At 43.2% G+C, this 26,917-nt stretch overlaps 5 protein-coding genes and 2 non-coding genes across 8 annotated transcripts; 3 read left to right on the forward strand and 4 right to left on the reverse strand.

The window, feature by feature from the left end:
• On the forward strand, positions 2,873 to 6,022 carry LOC8080075 (probable 1-acyl-sn-glycerol-3-phosphate acyltransferase 5). 2 transcript variants are annotated; one of them, XM_002439986.2, is made up of 4 exons: positions 2,873 to 3,109; positions 3,694 to 4,406; positions 4,594 to 4,724; positions 5,425 to 6,022. In XM_002439986.2, the coding sequence occupies exons 2-4, from the start codon at positions 3,760 to 3,762 to the stop codon at positions 5,865 to 5,867; spliced, it is 1,221 nt and encodes a 406-aa protein (XP_002440031.1). In that variant the 5' UTR covers positions 2,873 to 3,109; positions 3,694 to 3,759; the 3' UTR covers positions 5,868 to 6,022. The 2 variants fall into 2 exon arrangements, with proteins under 2 accessions (XP_002440031.1, XP_021302949.1); XM_021447274.1 differs by lacking the exon at positions 2,873 to 3,109 and adding an exon at positions 3,147 to 3,195.
• TRNAD-GUC lies at positions 6,314 to 6,385 on the forward strand. The gene has a single exon. It is a non-coding gene; the product is annotated as a tRNA-Asp (tRNA).
• On the forward strand, positions 6,915 to 6,986 carry TRNAD-GUC. Its single transcript has one exon. It is a non-coding gene; the product is annotated as a tRNA-Asp (tRNA).
• On the reverse strand, positions 7,023 to 10,319 carry LOC8080076. Its single transcript, XM_002441297.2, has 6 exons — positions 9,812 to 10,319; positions 9,083 to 9,160; positions 8,796 to 8,830; positions 8,653 to 8,708; positions 8,149 to 8,256; positions 7,023 to 7,516 (listed from the first exon to the last, which is right to left on the reverse strand). The coding sequence occupies exons 1-6, from the start codon at positions 10,196 to 10,198 to the stop codon at positions 7,458 to 7,460; spliced, it is 723 nt and encodes a 240-aa protein (XP_002441342.1). The 5' UTR covers positions 10,199 to 10,319; the 3' UTR covers positions 7,023 to 7,457.
• On the reverse strand, positions 10,693 to 14,883 carry LOC8067476 (H/ACA ribonucleoprotein complex non-core subunit NAF1). The gene is made up of 3 exons (XM_002441298.2): positions 13,697 to 14,883; positions 13,146 to 13,223; positions 10,693 to 12,235 (listed from the first exon to the last, which is right to left on the reverse strand). Exons 1-3 carry the CDS (start codon positions 14,522 to 14,524, stop codon positions 10,946 to 10,948), a joined length of 2,196 nt encoding a protein of 731 aa, XP_002441343.1. The 5' UTR covers positions 14,525 to 14,883; the 3' UTR covers positions 10,693 to 10,945.
• LOC8067477 (secretory carrier-associated membrane protein 3) lies at positions 16,260 to 21,099 on the reverse strand. Its single transcript, XM_002441299.2, has 12 exons — positions 20,943 to 21,099; positions 20,085 to 20,183; positions 19,752 to 19,814; positions 19,241 to 19,274; positions 18,765 to 18,887; positions 18,394 to 18,456; positions 18,183 to 18,276; positions 18,038 to 18,083; positions 17,865 to 17,932; positions 17,242 to 17,290; positions 16,840 to 16,905; positions 16,260 to 16,723 (listed from the first exon to the last, which is right to left on the reverse strand). Exons 1-12 carry the CDS (start codon positions 20,997 to 20,999, stop codon positions 16,637 to 16,639), a joined length of 849 nt encoding a protein of 282 aa, XP_002441344.1. The 5' UTR covers positions 21,000 to 21,099; the 3' UTR covers positions 16,260 to 16,636.
• LOC8067478 lies at positions 21,715 to 23,791 on the reverse strand. The gene is made up of 2 exons (XM_021448254.1): positions 22,224 to 23,791; positions 21,715 to 22,143 (listed from the first exon to the last, which is right to left on the reverse strand). Exons 1-2 carry the CDS (start codon positions 23,627 to 23,629, stop codon positions 21,906 to 21,908), a joined length of 1,644 nt encoding a protein of 547 aa, XP_021303929.1. The 5' UTR covers positions 23,630 to 23,791; the 3' UTR covers positions 21,715 to 21,905.

Consider the following 26,917-nt stretch of genomic DNA (forward strand, 5'->3'; position numbering starts at 1 on the left):
TAAAAGAGTATGGGAGACTTACAATGTTATTTTTCTCATAGTTTTATTTGACACTTTAAAAGGGGCAATGAAGAAGGGGGTGGCGGTGGTGGTGGCATAGGATTTACAATTTACTCAATTACTCTCATCAATATGCTCTCCCAACCCAGGTTAACCAGATTAGGGGAACGATTACAAGTAACAGCAAGTGCCGACTTCATTGCTGCATGGTTTTCTGAATAAGAGATGTAATACTGAGTCCTCTTCATAAGAGCATAAATATTAAAAAAATACAATAGTCAAATAATTAAACAATCTATTGTTTATGATGTTAGCAAATAGCTATGAAAGTAGACAATATTTTTCTACGAAAATACGAAAAGCAGAAGAGACCGAAGAGCAAAGATTGAATTTCACCTTAGAGAAATAGCGAATCTAAGATGGCGAGCCTTCTTTGACTGCCTGATGCGTGATCAACCTGAGTTTAGCGATATGCGAAATTGCGAATCAAGACGGCGGCGAGGCTCCAATCCCGAGGGCGGCGGGGCACCGAGGCATCACGACATATCGTCGCGCCATCACTGTGCGATGCGTCAGACAGTATGTTCCGTTCCATCTGTTCTCCTCCAATCGAGACTAGGTTAGGGAAACCAAAAAGGGAACGTCATGTATGTGTACATACTGCTTGCCGCATTGGGCCACGTCTCTTGGGCCTCCGTGTTCTGTGATAGGGTTCTTTTCTTTTTTACAAATATACATTACGTGTATGTATATAGAGTAGTATAGTAGCACAAGCCACTACTTGTCACCCCATCGCTATCCTCCGTGTAACCAGCGACGAGGGCAGCCCTCTGCCTCTCCCTAGCATCACCGGCGGCTGCGCCTAGCGGCGTCGCCCCCTCCTCTAACGTCCACCCGTGAGGCACCTTGCCCTCCCTCAATCTCCTCGACTAGCCCTAAGGAGGTGCCCTCGCCTCTTCCCATCGTCTCCGCCGGCCAGCTGGCCACATTTGGTGCCGCCCCTCCCCTAATGCTCACTCGTGAGGCACCACATCCTCCCCCCAAACCCCTTGAACAACCCTAAGTAGGTGCCCAGGTGACTTTTTTGTTTAAGTAATTTTGCTTTATAGTTTGTTTAGTTTAGATAATTTAGCTAATTATTATATTGAGTTATAAAGTCATATAGTTAGCTAATTTAGTTCTATATGTAGCTTATAGTTATCTAGTTCTATAGTTAGATTTGTTAGATAGTTAGTCAATATAGTTAGCAAATTTATTTTATATAGGTAGATAGCAAATTTAGATAGATATTTAGTTAGGTTATTAGGTGATGTAGTTAGACAATGTATTTGAACTACATTTTTTGTGTCTAGAGACTTCAACATTATGTAGTTGCTTCTATGGAGGGAAAGAACCCAAGAGAGATTGAATTCAAGCTCGGCATCAAGATTTATGCTTCGAGGTCAGAGCCACAAATCTCGACTCTGAGATCAGAGCCATAGATCTCGGCTCCAAGGTCGACACCAAGATCTGTGGCTCCAAGGTACCAACCACCTTAGTGTCATCTAGAACGCCCTGTTGTGCGCAGCCAGGCACCTTGGAGCCAAGATTTGTAATGTCGGGACATGTTATCTTGGAGTCATGAGTTATGATGCTAACCCTAGTGGTCCAAAGATCAGTTTACATCACCTAAGAGCTACATATAAATTTTCGTAAAAAACAAAGGTCAAATTGTAAAAAAATTAGAGGTAGATGGGGTTGCGCACTCCCACTCCACTCCTTTCGCTTTTCCCCCTCCACGGCTCCACCGACCCACCACGAAACCGACCTCCCAATCCGCCGCAGACCACCGCCCGTCGTCCGTCGGCTGCCGCGACAGCGATAGGCTCTCCCTCGGCCAAACAGCTACCGACTAGGCTATTCGTTCTTCCCGTGTGCTCTCTCTCGATATGTTAGCGCGACGAATAGGCCGCCGTCGCCCAAGGCCAGATGCCCAGGTCTTATGCGGGCCCTTCTCCGGCAACGAGCACCTAACAGGTTTGCTCGCTCTTTCTCTTCCCTTCCTGATGTACGAAACCTAGCATCACCCAAAAGCCTAACCTCAGCTATTTGGCTATTTGTAACCGGACCTGATCTAATTGCAATGTATATGTGCAATACTGGTTTCGATTTTGATTATCGGGTGTACATGTGTACACCCATGTCCTTCACGTTGTTGGTTAAGTGTTACCATCGCATGTGTGTTGTTTTTGGATTGAAAGTATGTGTTTGTTATGAGATCTCGCTAGGTATCTGCTATAGCACGTAACGCCGGGCTGCTGTCAACCTTTTTAGTTGAGTGTTATGAGTGAGCCTAGCGGCGGAGCAAATGTTTTATGAAGCCTGAGCGTAATGCCATAGTAATACTAACAAAAAAAACATAATGAAAGATTATAAGAGGGGTTAAGTGCTAAGAGAGCAATGACTCGCTGACTAAGTTTAAGCATGCTCAAGCGTTTCCAATCACTTAAGAGTTCTGTAATGTAGTAGATATTACAATTTTAATTTTAAATTGAATAAATAAAGAAGAGAGTGGAGAGCAATTGAGAAAGAGCAAATGAATACATAAGTTTTTGTCTATCTCCCCTCTTTCCTTTATATAGGATGAGAGAAAATTTTCATAATTTCTTCCCTAATAGGGTTTGTATTTTAAAAAATATTTTTAGAGAAATCATTATGTCACAATGTTATGTGATTGGGCCCTAGGAACATTAGTATGATCCCTAACATATATTGTTTTATATATATATATATATTAATTATATAGATACTAATTTGTCAAAAGATGTTAGAAAAAAATAGAAGTTGCTCAAAAAAAAAAGAAAAGAGAAAAAAATTATATGGGCTTTTACGCCGGCTCCTAGCGCAGCGCCGACGCTCATCTCCCTCGCAGCGCCGCTTCCCTCACTCGCGCTCAGGCTCGGTCCCAAGGATCGGATCTTCCGCGCGTCGGCGGCTCCCCCTCGGCGGCGTCCAACGACGGAGGGGCAGTCCCAGGCTCCGCGGCGGCGTCGGCGGCTCCCCCCACCTTCTGTCGCCAGTCGCCTCGCGCCCTCGCCTGCGTCCTCCGCGCACCGGCTGACGACCCTGCGTACGCACCTCCCTCTCCCCTCCCGCCTCTGCTGTTCCGTGGGAGCCCGGCCAGCTGCCCAGGGTGGCCGGGCCTTGGCTCCGCCGGTGAGTGAGCCTGCGAATGGCCCTTTCATAATAGCTTACTGCCACAGTTGGAGCGTGCTTTCGTACCATCGTTTTCCCATCTCAGTCAGATTGATGTCCATAAATGAAAAGGAATTCCTCATTTCTTTATATTTGTTGGCACTGGTTGATGTGCATAAAAACAGGGAGGGAAGATGGAGACGTAGCTCCGAAGCGCGAATTAGTCAAGTCTTAATGTAAATTTGTCATAGCAATTGTTAAGATGACATTGTCTTGGACTATGGTAGGCTTTAGCGCATTTATCTAAGAAAACAACTCTTTCATAATGCATGTCACTAGAGGCTCAGACTTGCAATAGACCTGGACTCCTGGTTATAGTTTGTCTCCCTAATTTCCTGTTATAGCTTTGCAGCAGCAAACATTAGAGACCTTTTATTTCGAGTTCTGATAATACAGCAATATCTACAATGAACCTCTAATAACTCTGTGTAGTTCTTACTTCTCCCATAATGTGTGCAGTTTAGATGATTCCACTGGTACAGCGGGTGTGAAGTTCTCAAGGGCACAGGGTTTTCATTGTAGCCAATGGAGTGTTCCAATTCAACTAGTTCCCAAGGGCATCATGTAAATGGAAAGCGGAATCAAGTGCAAACCATTGATCCTCCTGGTCCTACTCCTACCATTGTTGAAATGGGACCAAGGCACTGCCCATTGACTTTCGTGAGAAGATCCCGTGGAGTATTGTGTTTGGTGATCATGATATTAACAGCATTTCTGATGATGGTTTACCTGTCCCCTGTAACTACTTTCCTTGTGCGGTTGTTCAGCGTGCATTACAGCAGAAAGTCTACATGCTTCCTGTTTGGGATGTGGTTAGCCATGTGGCCTTTTTTGTTTGAGAAGATTAACAAGACCAGGTTTATTTTCTCTGGTGAAAGTGTGCCAGCAAATGAGCGAGTGCTGTTATTTGCTAACCACAGGACTGAGGTTGACTGGATGTACTTGTGGGATTTTGCATTGAGGAAAGGCCGCTTGCAGTGCATCAAGTATATCCTTAAGAAAAGCTTGATGAAGTTACCTGTTTTCAACTGGGCATTTCACATTATTGAGTTTATTCCGGTAGAGAGGAAGTGGGAGATTGATGAAGCAATAATCCGAAGCAGGCTTTCCGAATTGAAGAACCCAAAGGATCCCCTTTGGTTAGCGGTTTTCCCAGAAGGCACTGACTATACGTAAGATCTCTTCACATTTTTTCTTGCCACATGTTTGCCTAAATCACTGGCATGATTTGGATTTGCACTCCAGGCTTCTGGAAGAATATTTTGAATCATTCACCTTTAATAATTTTTTTTTACTGCTATGCTTCACCTGTCCTTTTATCTATCTGTATTCTAACTAGTGCGAATGTTAATATCTCAGTGAGAAGAAGTGTGTCAAAAGTCAAGAATATGCAGCAGAGCATGGTTTGCCTGTTCTGAAGAACGTACTCCTTCCCAAGACAAAGGGTTTCAATTGCTGTTTGCAAGTGCTGCGGAGTACCATAGATGCTGGTTAGTGTTCACACTGTCCTTTTGAAATATTCTTTTTTTTTTATTGCAGCATTGCAAACCACCATTTGTTGCAGCCATGTTATTGATTTTTACACCTTACAATGGACTCTGCTGACTTGTTCAAATCATTATTGACTGGACTACATTTTTTATCTTTTTGGCAAAGCCTAAGAACATCATGTGTACACAAAAAAGGCTATAAAATCTAATAACCTTGCTAGAGTTGTGGTGTGTGTGCTGCCAGCCAGGGTACGTCTCCGCACATCCTGACATAGTTGCCTAATCTAGACTCTGGCACTTATTGGTAGCTGCTAGATAACATTCCAAATGCATGCTAGGCCTGTATCCTGGAAATGTTACTGTAGTAGATGAAACTAAAATCCCATGCAGTTGATATTTAACTGGAGGCCTGAACCATAGGCTGATATGTTGTACACCATTCAAAGGTGTGAATTGAAAGACTTGTATAACATTATAATATTTTCCAGGAACTCAACATTATACTTCGATTTAATTTACTCTTGATAGTTTCAACTTTTTTGCTATGCGGATTCGCTCTTTAGATTCTGTTTCTTATTTGGTTCCATGACTATTTTGCTATATTTATGGATGTATCTGGCTGTGTTATTGCTCTGCAATATTTTGGTTCAAAAATCTTGGTCTTTTGGTTGCATGACACATGCATTGATGATTAATGCAGTTTATGACATCACAATCGCTTACAAACATCGACCGCCGACTTTTCTGGACAACGTTTATGGCATTGGTCCTTCCGAAGTCCACATCCACATCAACAGTATCCAAGTTTCCGACATACCAACATCTGAAGACGAAGTAGCTGACTGGTTGATAGAGCGATTCAGGCTGAAGGACGAGCTGCTGTCCAAGTTCTCCACGCTAGGCCACTTCCCCAACGAAGGAACTGAAGGGGATCTGTCAACAACCAAGTGCCTTGCAAATTTTGTGGCGGTAGTTACTGTCACCGGCTTTCTCATGTACCTAACCCTGTTTTCGTCCGTATGGTTCAAAGTTTTCGTAGCGTTTAGCTGTTCTTTCCTTACGCTCGCTACCTGCTACTCTATACATCTGCCCCAGATGATAGATTCAGGTTCCTCTGAGAGTATCCATGCGAAGGAAGCTTGAGGTGTAACGTGTACGTTGTGACTGAGAGCTGTATATCAGCAGAGAATTAGTACTGCCTTGGCGCAGTTTTGTATCACCACGTTGCTGTGTATGTCCATATATGTGTTGTTACCTCCATCTTTGTCTGGTTCAAGCAATTGGGAGTATTCCTTGCCTGGAGTTTTGACCTTTTTGAACTGTGTGCGGCCGCTGAGGTCCTTGTGAATTGTGATTGTCCGATCGTCGTGCGCCTGGTTCGTTTGGTGCTTGGGAGATGGTTGGTCGTTCATGCCCAAAACCAGGGCTGGGTTTTCTTTCTCAATTTCCATTTCGGAAAAGACGATGCATATGTTGGTGGAACAGTTGGTTACTAGAGTTTTGTAGTCTCATGGTAAAAGTTGCGTTGCGTTTCCTGGCAATATTTGGACACGTAGGTAGAGACGTAGAATCGTGCAAACCCCAACAAAGTCGTTGTAGTATAGTGGTGAGTATTCCCGCCTGTCACGCGGGTGACCCGGGTTCGATCCCCGGCAACGGCGTTTTTTTAATCATTTTTTTGGCTAAGACCTTGTTCTTCTGTTTGTTTCTGTTCAGAACTTAACGGATTACATAGATGCCAAGCGACGTATGGTCTTCTCTTTGCCAAGAATACATGGCTATTTTTTGTTTTGCTAAAACATGTTTTTTAGGGATGGTAATACATGACTCTCTGTTCTGTTTCTGTCCCCCAGCGTCATGCACTCCTGCTGGCTGCCGAGTGCTGAGTGCTGACCATCCTCCAGTCCTCCATCCCGTCCCTTGTCGTCGTTGTCGATCACGGGGCCTCTCCCGGCAAGCGGCAAGGAAGGCAGCGGGGACCGGCCACCGAATCAAATGCCATCAAAATCTAGCGCCCTGTGCCAAAATGAAGCAGCTTTGCTACATAACCAGCCAGTGTTTTCACTCCCATGCTAACATCAACATCATCTTCTTCATTCACATCGTGTGCTTAGCCTTCAGCTTTGCAGTTTTGGTTCGCCATCAAGAGTGATCGGTGATTAATATGCCTTATGTTTAGTTAACACAGTTGTCGTTGTAGTATAGTGGTGAGTATTCCCGCCTGTCACGCGGGTGACCCGGGTTCGATCCCCGGCAACGGCGATTTCAACTTTTTTTTGTGCCTCTGGATACCTCAGATTTCAGACTATGGCTGTATTGCATAGTTGTATCCATGCAATACAGTTCAGGCCACTACTGCCCACTGGCTCTCCTCTCATCCAGTTTTTCATGCGCGCGGGCACAAACAAAATACAACTAGTAGTAAACACACCATCTCCCTGATCAAAACACACACACACACACACACACCATGTCCCTACAGCGCCTATCCCAGCAAATAACATATGCGATCTTATCATCCTCACCCTACCCTACTTTACTACGCAGTGTCCATCTATATATATTTACCAAAACACGATCTAGCTCACAGTTTCCAGTTTCTTCCCATTGTATGTGAACATATATGATGATAAGACGGCGCTACAGTGTGTTAGCCTTCAGAAATAATGCCTTCTTGAACTGACTGATAAGAGCTGGTACTGATGAGCACTGATGAAGGATCATGTGGAAACATCACTCGACGTCCTTGACTTCAGCCTCCACATCCACAATCGTTCCAGAAGGCGATGTTCCTACATGCAGAAGCACAATGTGTGGTTACTGATGATTCGTTAGCCAGATTGCTGGCAAAACAGTTCGTTGCCAGACAACTTAGAAGAAACAAAATCGATCTTTCAAAGAGGATGATTCGTTAGCCTGATGGCCTCTCCTGACTCAGGTAAGAGGTAACCATGGAAGGTGAGGGAGCAAAGAGGATGTATTCCTGACGGTGATCTGCTCCATGCCCTCAGCCATCCATGACTCAAGGGCCTCATCATGGCCAGCGATCTCGATATCAGCAAGATCTGTGACACCTAACAGGTCGGTGGGGTAGGACTGTAGGAGACAGTTCTGACTCAGTTCTCTCATACTCCCTTGCACTCTCCATGAAAAGTGGGACCCACTGCGAACACAACAGTTTGCTGCCTAGTCAGGCCATCAAACTGGCATAGGGACATTTTTTCTGGTTTTGGGAGACAAGTTCCAATGTATTCAATATTGAAGTTGACGGAAGTTGGGTGGGCGGGTGAGGAAGGGGCTAAAGGTGGACCAAATTGAGTGAATTCTTTTATTCATGATGTTCACTAAGCAAATGAAATTAGTCACTTGAGATGGCTCAAATACAAGCATAGAAAAATAAAGATTGAACAGAATTATTTGGTACCTCTCATGTTGCGGTTGAAGAACTCATTGAGCACTTGTCCGTTTGTAGCAGTAGCACCCCTCCCAGATGAAAATCTAGCAGATTCTCTAACAAATTTGTTGCCCTGAACTGCAGCATGTACAAAGATATCTTAGCTCCAAAATAAAGGTTCCACACAGACAAGCATAACAAAGATGCGAAAGAATGGAACGATAAGTTCGTCCAGTGGAAACATTCAAGACTTCAAGGTGATTCCACATATCTCCATTCTTAGTTGGCATATGATAGAATAAATTGGTAGAGAAGTGATTTTCATTGAAAACTGATACTACATTCATAAGTAATGATTACAAAAGGTTTCAACCATAGGTTCAACAAGCTTTGTTGTTGTATCAGATCTAGAGTACATTAACAGTTGTACAACCATAGGTTCAGTGAAATTTCGTGGTCAGCATTGCTAATGTTATTATACCAAAACACAGAGAAAGAGAGTGAATGGTTGATTAAAAAAAATAAATTGCTTACCAGAGAAAGGTTGAGTGCAATAAGGACAAAGTTGTGGGCCATCCTTCAAAGCTGACCTATAAGACATTTAAGCTAATTAGAGTTCGCTTTAAGTACAAATCTGTGATAGAAATAGTTCTATATATAGTGCTGTTTATGCTCACTTCAGTATCTGGAAGCTTTTTCCACAGTTCGGACACTGCAAACAAAGGAAACCATATGAATATAGGAACATTTACACAATTGTGCGCAGAGACAACAAAGTTTCTTCTTCCAGTTCCAGCTGTAAATGATATAACCATAGTGCTGCTAATAGGCATAACCTAAGTAACTTTAAGAAGCGATGTTCTATAAGTGGGGAGGATTATGCAGAAATATTTTCCACAAGTAGATAAAACTCAACCATATGAAAGAAGCAATAGCTGAATGCCAAATTTATGGGGAGACTTACATCGCCCTGCAGTATATCTTGTCCTGCAAAGAAGAAAAATGCACCCAGAGCCAGAACAGGCAGCAGTATTGTGAGGAGCTGTTTTCAGAAGAGATGTAAAAATCCAAATTAATGACAATTTAATCAACTAAAATGATGTATTGAATGAATAAACATGAAGATTGTATGACATTTTGTGGTATGTACAGACCCAATTATCAAATGGACAAGCTTGTAAATGTCGGTTGAGCCATAGAGTAAGCTACATCAAGGTTTCATAATTTCAGTATCAAGATTCTATGGTACCTAAATACTCAAGTTTTCCATGAGTCTATGACACAGTGCACAACTGAATACTAGCAAGTCTATAGTAGGACATCTTCGCCAAACTAAACAACATTACTTGGTGAAACTGTAAATTGACTGGAAATCTCAGGTCAGCTCAGAAGCTACTACAACATGGACAGCAAAATCATACTGTTAAAAAGCACTGAGTTCTTGGTGGAGCAGTTCTATGTATCAACCTAAGCTGTCTAGTCCAACACAAGGGATGGCATTTTTCAGCTGAGCTAACATCTATTTCCTACAAGTCAGGCATGAAAGAAGCAAAATAAACAAGCTAGTGCCAATCCAAAATATTCTCATCGAAGAAACAAATCAAACAGCCTAGCGCCACTAATCCCAAATGTTCTCATAGAACAAGCAAAGCAAATTGCAAAGAAATCATTTTAGCAGCAAGAATTCTCGTACCCAGAGGGAGACGATGGCGTCAATAACCCACCGGAGCTGGCCGGTGACGGCGAGGTACGTCACGACGGCGGCGAAGGTGAGGTTCCCCACGACCCGGGTGGTGCCCTTGTCCATACGCCTCCCGCCGCCGCCAAAGAAGGGGCCTCTCCCAGCTCCGGTCACGCCAAGGCCAAGCCGCCGCCGCCGCTGTCTCCCCGCCGCTCTCCAAACCAAGGCCCCGCTTTTACCCACTAATAGCTCGCTCCGGTCCGACGGCCTCGCCGTGGAAGTGGAACAGACCCCATTTGAGAATTTCGGAGGCGGTTTCAGGAACCTTGGGTAGAGGCAGGCGTGCGAGCAGCAGCAGAGCGGGGGAGGAGTGAGATGAGGAGACTGGAGCACGGCCATGGACGCGAGGGAGCGAGCGCGTGGAGATGATTATTCTTGAGAAAGTATATCCTGCATAGTAGTATGTTCTTGTAAAACCAATATTTTTCATTTTTCGCGCATTTTTTGGCCACTGGGTTGGATGTTTCGACATTTTTGTGGTGAAAACGCAGCAGGGGTTTGCAGCGTTGGAAGTTGGATTGGAACGCTGGAACTGGAAGCAACCGGACGGGGAAGAGAAGTATCGGCAGTCGACAGCAATGTTTCAGATATGCCGTTTACCGGATAAGACAGTCGGGAATGCAGCTTGTCAACTCCATATTTTAGATGACCTTTTACTTTTACAAAAGACTTTTTTTATTTATTGCTTCTCTAGAAATGATCCTCTGTATTTTTTGCAACAGAATTATGTTTCATGCCACCACACCACAAAAATAATAATAATAAACGGCATTACCATAGCATGACAATAACCTGTCACTTATCCATTGCCAAGGTCCCAGCCAATACCAAACTTTATCCTCGAAATGTTGCTAATTTATTTTTGCAATAGAATTTCTTCGCATGGAAAAAAATTATCCCTTTCCACTAAATTATAGTGAGCGCAGGGTGTTTTCTGGTTTCTGGCACGGTAGCAATCGACAGGATGTTCAATCCATTCAGCAAGCATCATTACAAGAAACATCTTTCTGGTATTACATAACTTTGGTGTCTCGACTACAAGAAACATAGTACACCGGGGGCAAAGCCACAGAGAGGCAGAGACACCTATCTGCGATGCCGGCCGCCTCTGCCACCTCTGCCAGAGGAATGCCGGCCACCGCGCTGCTGCGTCCTTCCCCGGCCAAAGGACGGGCTCCCTTGATGAAACTGCCTAGAACTGAACTGCGGGGGTGAATCTTGTTCCCCGTCTCCACGGGGTGGCGCCGCCAGGTTTGTAAATCCTTGTGAATTTGGAGGCTGACCAAAGTTGCCTTGCCCCATAGGCACTGGACCAAATGGAGAGTTCACTGGTGGTCTGCCACCGAATGGCATTGGATTTGCAGGCGTTCCAGTTTGGGGCATGAACTGAGGAAAGGGCATCGGCGTTTGGTTTGGGAAGCCACCGAAGTTCGGGTTCTGAAACTGCTGCTGGAATTGGTTTGCTCCCGGGCCACTGAAGTTCTGGTTCTGAAACTGTGGCGGGAATTGGTTGGCTCCTGCGCCGCTGAAGTTCGGGTTCTGAAACTGCTGCTGGAATTGGTTGGCTCCTGCTATGAGGTTCTGCATGATGTTGGCAGCGAGTGCGGCTCCATCTACCCCCATGTTCGGATGAGGAGGCTGTGGAAATCCACCAGGCCAAACCATATTAGGTTGTTGCGGTAAGAACTGCTGCTGTGCTGGATTCATGAAGCAGCCACCCATCTGATTTGCAAGAGGAACAGGTGATGGCATAGCAGGGTTCATTGTGCCAGCAGGCAGCATGGTTGGAGCAATCATAGGTGCATTTTGAGGACCCAATGAATGTGCTGTATTTTCAGCACCTGCACGAGCCATATCTGAGCGGCGAAAATGAGGCCGTGGCTGGTGACCTGGTGCTGATGTATCCAGGTTCCTTGGCGGCATGGGCTTCCGGATCCCACTACCTCTAGACTGTGATCTCTTCCTATCACCAGAAGTCTTCATAGGCTCATGCTGTCTATCAGTCCGCCTTTTTGCTTGACGTAATGACCGTTTGTACTCAGCCTCCTTTTCATCATCAGAGAAATCAGGTAAATCTTCTTCTTCTTCATTGCCTACAGGATCAGATTCATCATAGCCTTTTGCATAGAGCTCCTTCATATTCAGGATGTGATCTGCAAAGTCCGCTACAAAAGAGACATTGGTTCCTGCACTGATCCCAGCAGGTACCTCTTCCTCAGAGTTGTACCGCACAAGGTAGTATGGGTTCTTAACGGGTCCAAACAACTCATCAACTATACCAAGTGGCGTCCTACTTTCTGTTATCCAGAGAATTGAACCCTCATTCAGGGGGTTGTGTTGGACTGAACCTTCAACAATTACTCTCTCACCCATTATCTGCAAAGATAGCAGACAGGCAAACAGTCAGGATATGAACTCAAACATTATACGGTATGCATTTTATGAGTCAGTACTAGATCAAACATTATATGACAACAATCCAAAACACCACAAGTATTTTACCAAAAAAAAATGCTAACGGCTGAAGACTAAGTAAAAACAACTACCACACCTCTGGTGTGGTGGTGCCTTTAAGCTTCAGATAGCACTAAATAAATTGCACATACAGGTTTCCTTAAAAAAAGGGAAAAACAATGATATTCAGTAGATTCCATCTGAGTCTATGGGCTTTCAGGAAACTGAAAGGTTTCAGTATATTTCTATATCAGTTTCTGCCTTTCTGGGTGGTCAGCGCACCCCAGGGATCAGAAACAGGTCCGGTTATCAACCAACTGAAGCAGCTAAATTTCATTGCTATTAAGTAATAATAATTTCCCAGGAAGGTCTGAAATGCCACAAAAGACTCAACACATTACTCAACACATTGCTATTTAGCAACTATATGGGGGTGTTTGGTTTGAGGAACACCTCCATCATCTTCTCCTCAATTATTCGTTTGATTTCTGGAATGGAGTGGCTTAATCCATCATCACTCATCCCACAAAAGCTAATAATTAGTATAGACACGATGAATGGGTTGGGATGAACTCATGATGCACCACCTCATCTATGAATGGGGTGGTTCCTAAAACCAAACACCCCTTAAATGTATGAACTATGAAGTGAACCAGGTTTATCTTCAAACGATGACACCATGAGATGAAATAAGCAGATGGTCTAAATGCAATCAAATAAAAGGGTAACAACAACTTTTCTTGCATGGCATGTGAAAAACAAACATTAGAGTATAACAACACAGATAAACATAATAACACAAAAGGAACTGCACAAGAAATGTAAGACTTACAGCTGAAATAGTCCCTACTGGAAGAGTCTGATGATGTGGTTCTAACTGTATTTCAATTTTTGGGACTGGTGGAAGGACCTGCGATGTATATCCACATTAGAAGATGCATACAAATACAGATGTAAACAAAAAAAAAGAATGTTGAATAAACAATAGCTTATGCCATTTTGTAGATCCTGGTAGCAACTGAATGCAAGGCTTTAGTATTGAAATTGCATAGCAACATGGAGCTGTGTGTTTCCACACAGTTAATGCAACACTACTAAAGCCTTACAAACAGGACAGAGTATCTGTTAGAACCAATTTATCATCATAAGCATAAACTTCATTTTAATTCAAACAATAGGCTACTCTCTTTATAAAAAAAACAATAGGTTACTCTTAAAAATTAACTACATAATAAAAATTGTGTCAAGGTAATTGCACTAACTAGAATCATAGTCACAATCGCAACCCACTCACAAATGATCAAAACAGCACCACAGCAAGAAAATCACACCTAATAAGTATCAAAAGTAGATGCATGCCACAGGATACTGCAACTCAAATACCTCTGCTTCATATTTGGACTTGATGCCTCCCTTTTGCTCCTCCGCATCGCTCCCTATCATCAACTCCCCTTCCTCAAGGAGGCTCTCCAGGTTACCAGCCTTACCACCATGCCTCTTAACTTCCAGTTCTTCCTCTTCGCTGCTTGAGGCTTCACTCGATTCCTCATCCTTGTTAACCCCATGCTCTTTCTCCTCTTCGCTGCTCAAGGAAGCCTCACTCGATGAGCCATCATCGTCATCCTCACTGCTCTCTGACTCTGACTCTTCATCGCTGCTCTCCTGCCTTTCCTTGCCACCTTCCGGTTGCACTTCCACGGACACCGTGGTATTCATCATCTCGGCACCAGCAGGTGCGGGCGGTGCCTCCTGCCCTTCCTTGCCACCTTCCGATTCCACTTCCACGCACACCGTGGTATTCATCTCAGCATCAGCAGGTGCGGGCGGTGCGGCAGCCATCTCCATAGCAACCGCTCCCTCTGGAATATCCTCTCGCACAGCCAAATCGCCAATCCCCGACACCAGAAGCTGATCCGGAGCAAGCAGCTCGTCCAATCCGCTGCTGCTCACCACCTCGACCTTCTCGTCCATCACACCAAACTCGAGCTCGAAGCTCTTTCCCGCCGCCGTCTCCACCAGCGTATGCGGAACCGCCGCCGCTTGCTCAGCGGCGCCGAGACCCTTGGCCGCTAGCTCGCCCGACATGGCCGGGTCGAAGTCCACGAGCCACTCCTCGATGGGGTCGAAGCCGACGCCGGGGTCCGAGTCCGAGGGCGGGCACGGCGGCGGGGGCGGGGACGGGGGCGCGGGCGGCTTAGGATGTCGCGCCATAGGTGAGGGTGAGGGAGGCGAGGCTGGGGTTCTGGGGATGGAGAGGGAGGTGCTGCGGCTGCGGCGGCGGCGTCATGGGTTTAGGGCTTTAGATTAGTGGCGGCGCGATTTTGGTTTGGGGCCAGCTCGGCTCGGTGACTAGCTCTGGCTGTTTAGCTCGCAAGCTACCACACCGTCCGGTGGCTGCAAGCGGTGCCGGCGGCTGCAGTGGATGGGGGCGGCAGGCCCCGGCCGGTGGCCGGCGACTGGGCGAACGGAGGAGTGGCGGGCTGGCGGCAGTAGCGCCTAGCGGCAGACCGACGGGACGGACGGAGCCACGGAGGAGTGGTGGAGCCGTGGAAGGGGGGCGGACTCGGACTTCGGCACTACTAGAGGGGCTGGCGGCGCGCTCGGTCCGTTCACACGGCCACTAGGGTTGGTTTTGTCGTGGGCTTTCTGGGCCACCCTCCTGATCGTGGCCTCGTGGGCTGTCAAGACTCGCTGATAGGCCCGTTTAGATTGGGTTTATGGAAAGGAAAAAGTCTACTTTACATCCCTCAACTTTCGCAAAAGTCTGATTTTCATCTCAAAACTTTAAAACCGGACAAAATACATCCCTTGACCTGGTTTTGAAAGCGGTTTTACCTTTTTCTTTTTATTTATTTTGGCTGATTTTTTTTGAAAAATCACAGTAAATCACATAAAAATCATAAAATAAAAAACTCAATTTTGTTGGACTTCAAATCAATAGATCTACACATTGAATATATAATATAGTATATTCTAGTACAAAATTTTTTGATGCATCTTTAGATCTATATTTTTCTATAATTAATTAGACTAATTATAGCTACATTTTCTATGGTCCAATTGTGATGAAATTTATATGGTGAGCTAATTATTCTATGTTTGAGTTATAGTAAAAATTTTATACTCATTGAATCACGTATTACTTAGTTATAGATTTATTTAGGTTTATGCTTGTTAAATTATAATAAATCTATAACTAAGTTATACATGACCTAATGAGTATGAAATTTTTACCATAGTTTAAACATATAATAATTAGTCCAACATAAAAAATTCACCACAAGTGTACCATACAAACTATAGCTATGAATTATTCTAATTAATTATAGAAAAACACAGATCTAAAGGTACAATAAAAAATTTGTACTAAAGTGTACTATATTATACGTTCACTATGTAGATCTACTTATTTGGAGTCCAACAAAATCAGATTTAATATTTTATGAATTTTATGTGATTTACTATAATTTTACAAATATTCAGCCAAAATAAATAAAAATAAAAAAGACAAAACTGCCTTCAAAACCGCTCGTAACATGTCAAGGACGTAATATGCATGGTTTCAAAAATTGAGGGATGTATTTTACCCAGTTTTGAAGTTCAGGGATAAAAAACAGACTTTTGCGAAAGTTGAAGGACTAAACTGGACCTGTTGTGCCTCTCGTATCAGCTTGTGAGCGTGAGCTGGCTCGTTAAAACTTAAAACAACCAAACTTTCAGTTTAGTTTAGCTTTGTGAATGAAAAAAATAAAACAAGCTGGTGTGTTGTGAGTATTTTATCCAACCCTTGGAGAGGGCAGCGACATTTTGACCTAGAGTTTTCTTTTTATTTTTTTTATGGAAAAAATCCAGAACCTTATTGGAAAAGCTCCAATAGAAAAATTTGGAATTCCAGGACCAGAGCCTTCTTGCAAAAGCCCCAATACTACGGATGACAATCTCAATATACGATTCTTGCACCAAAAATGGTTGGCAGGAAGTGTCATAAAACAAGTGTTTTTGCCTTGGCCGAAAACACAGCAAACCTGCATTCATACCACAAGAAAAATGACCACCAAGCTATTACACTCACATGCAAACGTATGATGAAGATACATTATATTCACTACTACAAAAAACTTCACCGTTTTCCCTATCAACGACACCTAAACCATGGCAATAAGTGAACCCTGACGCATCCATATGAGGATTGTTCATATTTTACAGAAGAGCAAAAAGATGATCAGCTGTACGATTTCAGAGATCCAAATCCACGTGGCTCATTTGGCACATCTCATTTCCTTCTATCCATCAACTGGCTGTGATCACACCGCCCTCTGTTCATCAGAAGGCTGAACTTAGAGCACTACGTGCTGCCTCACGTTTCATCTCTGCAGCTTTTCCACTTCCACGGAAATACATGTATACTTGCTGCAAGTTGAGAGAACATTGATCAGGTGCGAAGAACATAAAAAAATAATAATAAATGAACGAACAATGCACAATATGATGAAGGATTTATTGAACAAAGAATAGATTCAACCAACCTGAATGACACCGATGCTCAGAAGTGATTCAAGGCAGAACAAGCCAAATCCAACAAAGTAAAATATCTGTCAAACATTAAAAAAAGATATAATTACTTAGGAACTAAATAAGATATGCCAACCAATATATGACTATTGGATGCAGCATTTGTTAAAGAGTGCGGTTTTAGGAATTAAAGAAGCTAGAAAGGCAATTGAGTGCATGTAAGAGTCCGAGGACATGATACAAGATATCTGCAACGAAAATGAAGTTAACTCTCTGCCATGGTGAATATTACATAAACATATATTTCCTTGGTAAGTAAATCATATGCCCATGATTCATGAAATAGGAGGCAAAGTCATATAGGTAAAGTGAGCCATGACAATAAACTTAACAACTCAAAACTGACATAGACATACCCCCACAATAGCATTCTTGCTTATGACATCAATTGCAGGTAAAATCCCACTGTAAAAACAGCAAAGAAATAGTTAGCACTTGGATGCATAAAAAATAAAGAGCGTCCTTTAAGTTGAAAACGGACAAATGATTTTGATTACATAAACCCTCAAAACCAGTGTTTTGTCACGATAAGGTTAGAAAACAACATTACGTGTTAGGCTTCTTATAACACAGGTGGACCAGGACTCCTCGGTAAAGTTATGGCGCATGATAGCCAAAAAAAATAGCTATTTCAACTTTAGCAAGCACTACCTGATTTGAAGTTTTATTCATAGTTCCAGGACCGCAAAGTGTGTATGTTGCTCATGCTGAAGATTTGGGGTAAATATTGTATATCCACAATGATTCCTTGTGGAGATTATTATTGGCTACAATTCAGAACGAGCACCAAGTGGGTAAATATACTAATTCTTAAGTGAAATAGCAATTACTTTTTATGTAATAAGATTGTATGGAAACACAAATTATGACTAGGGGCATCTATGGCTCCTCACAGCTACCCTTCAAAGAGAACTTACAAAGAGTTATTAGTTATTGCACCTCAACTCTCAAGTAAAGTTCAGAAAACTACAATACTTACGCCAAAGATTTTCCTTTGAAAGGGAATGGAGGAGCCACAGCTGCCCACACACAGAAGATTATATGAATCTGGAAAATGGGCAAAGATTGGCAGTGAGGCATGCAGTAACTTTATGAATACAATGCTAAGACATGATGTGTGAAACCTTTAGTTTATTTTACTTGACATCTTACCATGTAAAATAGAAAAAACCACCCAAACTTCAAAGCGCTCTCAGTTCTGAAGCAGAAATTCAAACAAAACAAGATATATGATTATAAGGAACATTGAAATGGTGAAAAATTGTATTGTATTAAGGGATGGATGCATATAAACAACCTCATTGCATTATAAAGAGGTCGATACCATAACACATAAGCCCCAGGTGCACCAGATATGAAGTAGATAATGGCAAGCAGCCAGATCATAACACCTTTTTAAGTACAGAAGTAGATAGGTCATAATAGTTTGAACTTGAAGTGTCAGTAAGGTAGCATGTGCTGATGCAAGAAGATAAATAAGATGACAATAAGGCACATTGTAGTTGTACCTTCCCCTTTAATCCATGCTGTTGTAGTTGCTATGATATTCCAAAAGAGACACGCTACCAATCCTGCATGAGGAACACATCGGGTAAGAGAACCTCAGTTGAGAAATGCTATGCCAGATGAACGTACTAGCCACTATCTATCAGAATTAGTTTCTGCAAAATGCATCAGTCCACAGATCAAATGAACATAATAAATCCTTTATTGAAAAAGCAAGGAAGTGAAAGTGTATTGCCATCCACTCCCTACTAGTAGTAACACTATTAATGCATAATATAAAATAGATCAATAGAATATACTTAAGTCAGAGAGAGAGAGAGAGGACACTAGTACAGTAGTACAAACCAGCACATTTTGGACACTTAAAGCTTACCCAAGAATGACGAGAATGCAAGGTACTGCATCCTTTGTAGATGGATAGGTATCTCATTGGAAATGTCGTGGTGGATGAGGGGAAAAAAGGGAGGCCAATTTTTCTCTTCTATCACAATGCCAGCTGAAAAATAAAAGATGATAAAAGTTAATGGAGAAACTGAAAATATAGAGCAACCCAACTCTCTATGAAAAGAATAACAATTTTTCTTTCAAAAAAATGGAAGACATACATCATGATATCTGAAAACATCATCTAGTAGAAGTAATCTTCTCAGCAAATAGCATCGATAACTAAGCATAGAAATAAAACTGAATGTGTAACCCGTGTTGGGTGACAGGATTGGTTCCTCAGTACATTTCCTCAATAAACCCATTGCTTTTACCAATATATTTCTTATGAGTTCAATTTTTTATTGAATGTACAAAAAATGAAATAGACAGCTACTTAAAAGAATCAACAAAGATGAAATGTACCTCGGGATGCTGCCTCTTCCTTCCTTTTCAATTCCTACGCCAATGAAGACAAATAAAAAGGAATCATATCAACATTTTAGATAAAGAACTGTGCACAAAGTAAATAAACAGATGGAACATGGATTCAAAGTTTAAAACACATGGGGAAGCAGCAAAAACAACATTTCCTTCATTGACTCAAAATGCTCCAATATCTCAGAAAAAGCATCAAAATATCCAATAAAAAGGTCAACAGACAATACATATAAAGCAACATGGATTTCTCAATGCAATTGTATGCAGAAGGAATGATTTTTTAAAATTAATATAAGTAATATGTGAAGCAACATAAGCCTCTCAGATGAAATATTTGAGTACCACGAATGCTTTGGCAACATATTAAGTACGAGAGACAAATTGCACATCATATAGTAGTTTGTGAAACATGAACTTGCATCTTATTTGTCAGAACTGCTATAACTGGCAAAAGGAGCAGAAAGACTGAAAGCTCTGCAATGATAAGGCAGCATACCCGTTCTCTTTTGTTTAGCTCAGCCTCCATAGCCTGGAGTTCTTTCTCCTTTTTCTTCAGATCCTAAATATCAACATCAACAGATGTAAGATATAGGGAACCATCCACATATAGACAAATCAGATAAAATAATCAAAACCAACTTGGCAAGTTGGCATACCTACAGTACAATGAATAACATAAATGAGCTAACTCATCATAAAGGGTGCATGTACCCAGTTACAGGTCGGTTAACTGTTAACTCTTATTTTTTACTCAATAGGAAAAGAGTTCTCAAAACTGTAATTTGGTCCAATTGTGGAAGTGATCCAGATAGAAAGAGATTACAAGTACCTTTGATGAGTCGAGAGGAATGTCCACATTGTAGAAATCAGCCGGTTCATGTGATAGAGGTGAGAGACGAGAATTGGTGGCAGGTGGAACACTTCCTCCCTGCAAGATAGGGAATATTTGGGAGATAAGCAGTCACACATGAAATAGAGACTCAACTCAGTGATCATATTATTCTATATTTTCAACCAGCTGCAACTAGACTGTTACTCAGCACAAAATACAGCAATCAACACATAACACCAAAAGCATGTGAATTGTGAAATCAACCGACTTAAACAAAACACCAACCGACTAAATTCAAGTGGGTTGAAGACTTGCTGCATGACTACACTTGTAAGTTTGACAGTTTGCGTTGTGTTAATCAACTATCAGTAAACATGCATGACCAAAACCTAGCAAGCCATATAAGGTGGCTCCGGATCGGGGAAGTTGGGAGAAGCCCTGCAGCACAGCAAAAGGCCACCGCGTCGCATTACCAATCTAATGACACTGAATCAAGTCCCAACAACTAATCCAGCTCAATGCAGAACCGAGCATCTCACATCCAAACTAGTTCCTGACATGGGCACGCACAGATCTAGAGTTAAGTAGCCCCTCCCACGAGTGTTCTAACAAAACCTTCACGACGCACGTGATCAGCAAACTCCAAGCGCACAAATCCGCATCTCGGCCGTCTGGTCCCCTTGCGACGCTCAGATCCGGAGCATGAGCAACAACTAAGCGACGGATCCCAAATGCGAGCGAAAGCGGGTGGTGATCGGATCGGAGATGCACGCCAACTCCCCCCGAGATCTAGGCGGCGAGTGGAAAGGCCGCCGAAGGGGCAGGGCGGTGACGGGTGACGGGAGGAGCACTCACCGCGAAGGGGTTGACGTTGTCGTCGTCGTAGCCGTTGCGCCCGTGCTTCCCCGCCATCGCCGCCGCCTCCTCCTCCTCCGGGCCTCCGGCGTCGGGTGCTGGTGGCCAACCGCTGCTACCTGCTAGTGCCGTGCTACCTGCCGCGCTGCCTTCGACTTCGAGTATGCAGAAGGGGGCGGTGCGGTTCGTAGTCAATGACAGGTGGGGTCAGGTAAGTCTGTCCGGTGGCCCCGGGGATCCAAAAGGCCAGACTGGCCGTACGGTGCGGAACCTTGTTGCTTGTTTGGCGTGGCGTCCCTTTTCCGTCGCAAGGAAAAATTTTGTGTTCGGATGCTGTTGTAGAATTCAAACGGATTAGGTTAAGGAGATGATAAATTTTGTAGCCGAAAATCAATTCATACGAGAGCTCTCGCATTGAACTGTATCGAATGCACCAAAAATTGAAGGAGCCTGTCCTCGGAATAAAGTGTAGCATAACAAATAGCATAAATTGGTTCTATAGCATCGAAAGGTTACGACCTCCGTAAAATACCATCGAAAGATTTCAGCCTCGTAAAATACCACTGAAAGTTGCCACTGCGAACTGAAAATAGCATTCCGTCAGTTTTCAACAGCTGAGCCGTTAAATGAGACCAAAATACCCTCAAATCAGTAGAACGTGAATACATGACCCCAACACATAGTAATAGGTTGAACCTAGCACATATGAACAGATAATTAAGCACCTGAATCCATCCACATATTAACAACACATATAGACAGATTCATCTAACACCATTTTTACCATTTAACACATACACAAGGACAATCATTCCAGCACATTAGAATTGTCATCGCAACACATTACATTCATGGAAACACTCCATAGTTTAAAGTCTGCCAGCACAGAAAGGTCCAATAACACCAACACTAGCTAGAAAATAATAGTGGCACCACACAGGCTTTACTCTTACAAATCCAATCCTAGCCTACAATAAGTCGCCTCGCAATACCTCCTGGTGACGTTTCTGCTGCTGCCCTACTCCTTGTTGTAGGCCCTGGACTAAGAGGACTAGAAGTAGAAGCTGCCATCAACCTCGTTGTTGGTCCTGGACTAACCGGTGTTTGTGTGACTAAGGAAGTAGACACGGCTGCAGGTGCCTTCTTAGATTTCTTGGGAGCTTTGGTGGAGTTTGAAATACTTGGTTTTTCTTTCCTTTTCCTACATAACAACAAGGTAATCAATTATACTCTAAAAGATTTTGTATTGTACTAAGTGATAGGAGCATAAAATTAGTTTACCGAGATTTAGGCGGTACTGGTTGCGGTAATTCAACACCAAGCTCAGTAGGGGGCTCACGACAACCCTTCTCAATGTGCCCAAATTGGAAACATCTTTTGCATTGATAAGGACCCCTTTTTCCAGGCTCACCCTTGCTCTTAATCCTTTTCACTCGTGGCCTACCTGCGGACCTTTCTAGATTTGGAGGCAACATTTGAAACCCGAGATCAACAATAGGCCACTGCGACTTGTCAACCATTGGGCTGACCTCAAACTGATAAGTAGCCTTGAAACGATGAACTGAGTAGTAGTCATGCACATAGTCATCGAGTTTTATTTGTCTCAAGGAACCTATAAAGGCTATAACATGAGTGCAAGGTTTACCAGAAATATGCCATTGCCCACATGAACATGTTTTGCTTTCAAGGTCCACAGCATGCCTCCAAGGATAGTTGTCCTTAGTCAATCCAGATACCTCGGCCTTAAGACCACCACTCCCCTTAATTGTGTACTTCAAGTTTCTACTCTTCATCTTCAGCTCATTTATAACACTAGGGAGAATTTTCCCTTCAAGTTTGTTAGCTATATGCTGCCTCATAGCTATCTTTTCCATGATCATAACCCTAATTGTGTCCATGAGGACATCCACAGGAAACCCTTTGGTCTCTTTAATCCAATTGTTGAAGCTTTCTGATATATTGTTGTTCACATAATCAACCTTGCACTCCCCTGAGAACTTCGCTCGAGACCAAAGTTGTTTGTGCTCTGCTTGCAAGTAAGGAATTGCTGCTGGACAATTCTCTGCAATTCTGTCCCAAAGCCATTGATGCCTCATAGCAGTACATGCCCAAGCACAAGGCCACATGTACTTTAGCACATCTCCATCAAAGTGCTTCCTAAAATTATGCATGAGATGCCTAAAACACTCTCTGTGCTCAGCATCACCTTGGAAGACATTATGGACCGCTGTCTCCAAGCCTTTGCAAGCATCTGTGTGGATTGTGAGTCCAGGTGGAGTACCAATTGCTCTTTTCAATTGCCTCAAGAACCATGTCCAATCAGCTTTTGTCTCCTTGTAAAAAATTCCATATGCCACTGGGTACATCCAATTGTGTCCATCAATTGCTGTTGCTGCAGCTAGCTGTCCATTATATTTACCTGTGAGGTGAGTAGAATCAACCCCAAGGTATGGCCTACAACCCGCAAGAAACCCATTCACACATGCTTTGATCGCCACAAACATTCTACTGAAATAAACTCGGCCATTCTTCTTATTCTTCTTGCAGTCAATCTCTACTATGCTTCCAGGACATGTAGCCTCTAACTCAGCTTTGAAACTCCACAACATTTTAAAACTTTCCTCCCAAGTGCCATGTAGGCCTTTTAGTGCAAGTTGCCTTCCTTCCCACACCTTATTGTATGACATTTTGATTGGAAACTTAGTTTCAAGCTGAACCTGTAATTTCTTTGCTCCCAAGTCTGGGGTGGCCTTAAGTACCTCCTTGGCCCTGTCAGCAACCCAAGCTTTGCTGGCCTCCTTTCCCCTCACTTGGCTGGTGCTCGCACAAGTATGGCTAGAACCAATTGACACAACCTGAAAATAAACAGAAGATATTAGATCTGAATTTAGTGTACGTTCTAAAAGTAATACTCCCTCCATATCAGTTTTAGAGTTCGTTTTTAAGGTGGACACATCCATCAAGGAGTGCTTAATTAGGGGGTTAATCTTCCTGTTTTGCCCCTATTAAATTTCTTCGCGGGTGCACCTATACAGACATCCTTTCTAGCCCGATTGGTGAAGCCACCACGATGCGAGGCTGCAGGTTTGGGGATCGAGCCCTGGACGCTCTGTTGGTTTTTGCGCAAATATTTTTGCATGGGCTTGCATGGCACTCGCGCTTTGATGAGGGGCAGTCGCGTCCAGCGGGAGCCTCGAGCGCCGAAACGAATTCTATTCACGCAACTCGCCGTCGCTTCAAAACGAACGGTATTGACGATACGGAGGGAGTACAGAGAAAAATAATACATGCTGTACGTTCTAAAATTATTGGTACAACATGGACACAACAATTAGTATACCATGAAAGTGGGGCAACCAAGAAGTTTCTTTGCATGAACTTTCCATCCACACTCTGAATCTGCACATCTTGCCCTATATCTTGATTTATCACTATGCTCTACAAATGTTTGAAACTCTCTTTTTATGGCATATTGCTTAATCATCAGTACAAAGGCTTTTTTGTCAGTAAATGTCGAACCTTCCTTTATTTCAGGGTTGTCTCTGTCATATGTAGTGAGTGCAACATATGGAGCATCTTGCATCATGGTGGCTTCATCACTTGGCACAACCTCAGGATCTGTAGCTTCAGTTACATTCTTGCTGCTTTCTATCTTTTTCTTTTCTTGCTGCACTTTCTCATTGTTTCCTACTTCAGGTACCTTCCTGAAATACCTCCACTCTTCATCCACTCCAACCGGATCATCTCCCTCATGGTCAACACCCGGCTCCATATATTGGTCACCTTCCTCCTCTTCCTCTACTCTAGAAGGACCAGCAGCTGTAACACCAAGTTGAGGTTCCATGGCCCATTCTAGACCATCCAATTCTGCACTCACATGCATCTCCTTGAACTTCTCTGTGACCTGAAGTTGTAGGTCATTCTCTTCATCTGTCACTTGTCCTTCATTCTCAATCAAAGCCATATCAGCATGCTCACATCTATCTACGGTCATGATAAACTCCACTGTTTTTGAGGCTCGCAGCAAAGTTAGAAGCTCTTGGTCCGTACCAAGGCGATTTGTTAGATTATTCTGACCCACAAACCAAAAGTTTGCCTCCTGATAACTAGCCCAACTAAAGTGCTTGAACACATATTTCTCCATATCAATGATGCAGTACTCTTCTGCATCCACCCACCAGTCCAAGCATCTGCCCTTTTTGTACACAGATCGACCATCCTCAACAGTTGAGTAGGAAGAAACATCAATCACTACTCGACATGCATTGTTTGGATCGATCCTGAAATAGTAGCAGTGCAAAAAAAATTAGCACTGCTGCCAAATGTCCTTTCTCATACCAGGTGAAATCACGCACACAAATGAACCGGATAACACAGAAACAATCACAACTCGTAACTAATTTCAGCTGTACTATGAACCATGAACAAGTAGATAGCTAGGGTTTCATTCTTACCCGCCAGGGATCTCAGATGGATGCATTGTTCCACCACATGCGCACTAGAGGAGGAGAAGTCGTAGCCGGCACCGCACGTAGTCGAAGAGGAGGAAGAGGAGGCGGAGGCGGAGGCGGAGGCGGCGGCCGGCGGAGGCGCTGCAATCTCGGCACGACGGATGGCGCAGGCGGTGTAGCCTCTGCTCAAGGAGCAGTCTGCAGCGGATGGCGCAGCCTCCACGCGGGGAGAGGCCTGCGCGCGGGGAGAGGCCCACGGTGGCTGGCACAGGAGACCTTCGGAGCTTGGCGGCCGGCGGAGTCAGAGCACGGCGAGGCGTGGCCTGCTCCCGTGCGTGCGGCTCCCAGGTGCCAAGTCCCTTTCATGTATGAGGATAAGGCAAGGGTAAAAATGTCACCAAATTTTTAGAGTTTATGCTAAATTAACGCTTGTGTGTGTGAAATTAACGGAGTGGTACTTTCAGTTCACGGTGACAACTTTCAGTGCTATTTTACGGGGCCGAAATCTTTCAATGGTATTTTACGGAAGTTGCAACCTTTCGATGCTACAGAACCAATTTTCCCTAACAAATATCATATCAAGTTCGCCTCTGCCGGCAAATTGGAGATGAGTGTACATGTATATATGCAGAGTGTCTACAATGGATTTTGTTTTTTTTATAAAAAAAACAAGATTTACCAGCCAAGCTTAGGTCAGTCTCAATACATACTCCCTCCGTCCACGAAAGAGTCAATTTCTAGAGTTGTCCTAAGTCAAACTTTTTAAACTTTGACCAAATTTCTAGAAAGAAATGCTAAGATTTATAGTATCAAATTAGTATTATTAGATTCATCATAGAATATATTTTTATATAATGTGCATTTTATATTATAGATGTTGTTACTCTTTTCTATAAAGGTAGTCAAACATTAAAAAGTTTGACTGGCACGGATCCTAGGAATTGATTCTTTCGTGGACGGAGGGAGTAGTTTCATGACACAGTTACCAAGACTATAAACTAGGTAACCGAGCCATATAAGTTTCATGGGGATGAAACTCCTCTCTCATCTGATGAATCTCCTTCATTTAATGACCCTGCCAAGTTAGCAATTTTGCTTATGTGGCACCCTATTTAATATGTATGACACTTCTATGAAACATACATTGAGACTGGCCTTAGTCATTTTGATGTGCAGGTAGAAATAGGGCGGTTCTCAAATATGTGCTCGGTCCTTCGAAGGGTTCAAATAGGTAGAATGTACCGGTGCGTATTTTAGGCGAGTGTACATTATATGTAAGCATGTGCTTTGCGCTTAGTTTCACCAAGATAACATGAGTCACTCATCCAACTTGGTTTTTGATAGGTAGGTCGGGTACGCTCGTAAATAGGTTATGCTAAGAGATGTAGCATCGAGATTTGTTGACCAACACAATTCTTCAAAGGTACACGTGTGGAACATATGTTATAGGGAAAAATACACCACTTATTCTAGTCCCAACATCACGTGAAAATAAAAATCATAATACTTAATTTCTACTCCAAC

This window comes from Sorghum bicolor, chromosome 9 (genome assembly GCF_000003195.3).
Source record: "Sorghum bicolor cultivar BTx623 chromosome 9, Sorghum_bicolor_NCBIv3, whole genome shotgun sequence".
Classification (NCBI taxonomy): Eukaryota; Viridiplantae; Streptophyta; class Magnoliopsida; order Poales; family Poaceae; genus Sorghum; species Sorghum bicolor.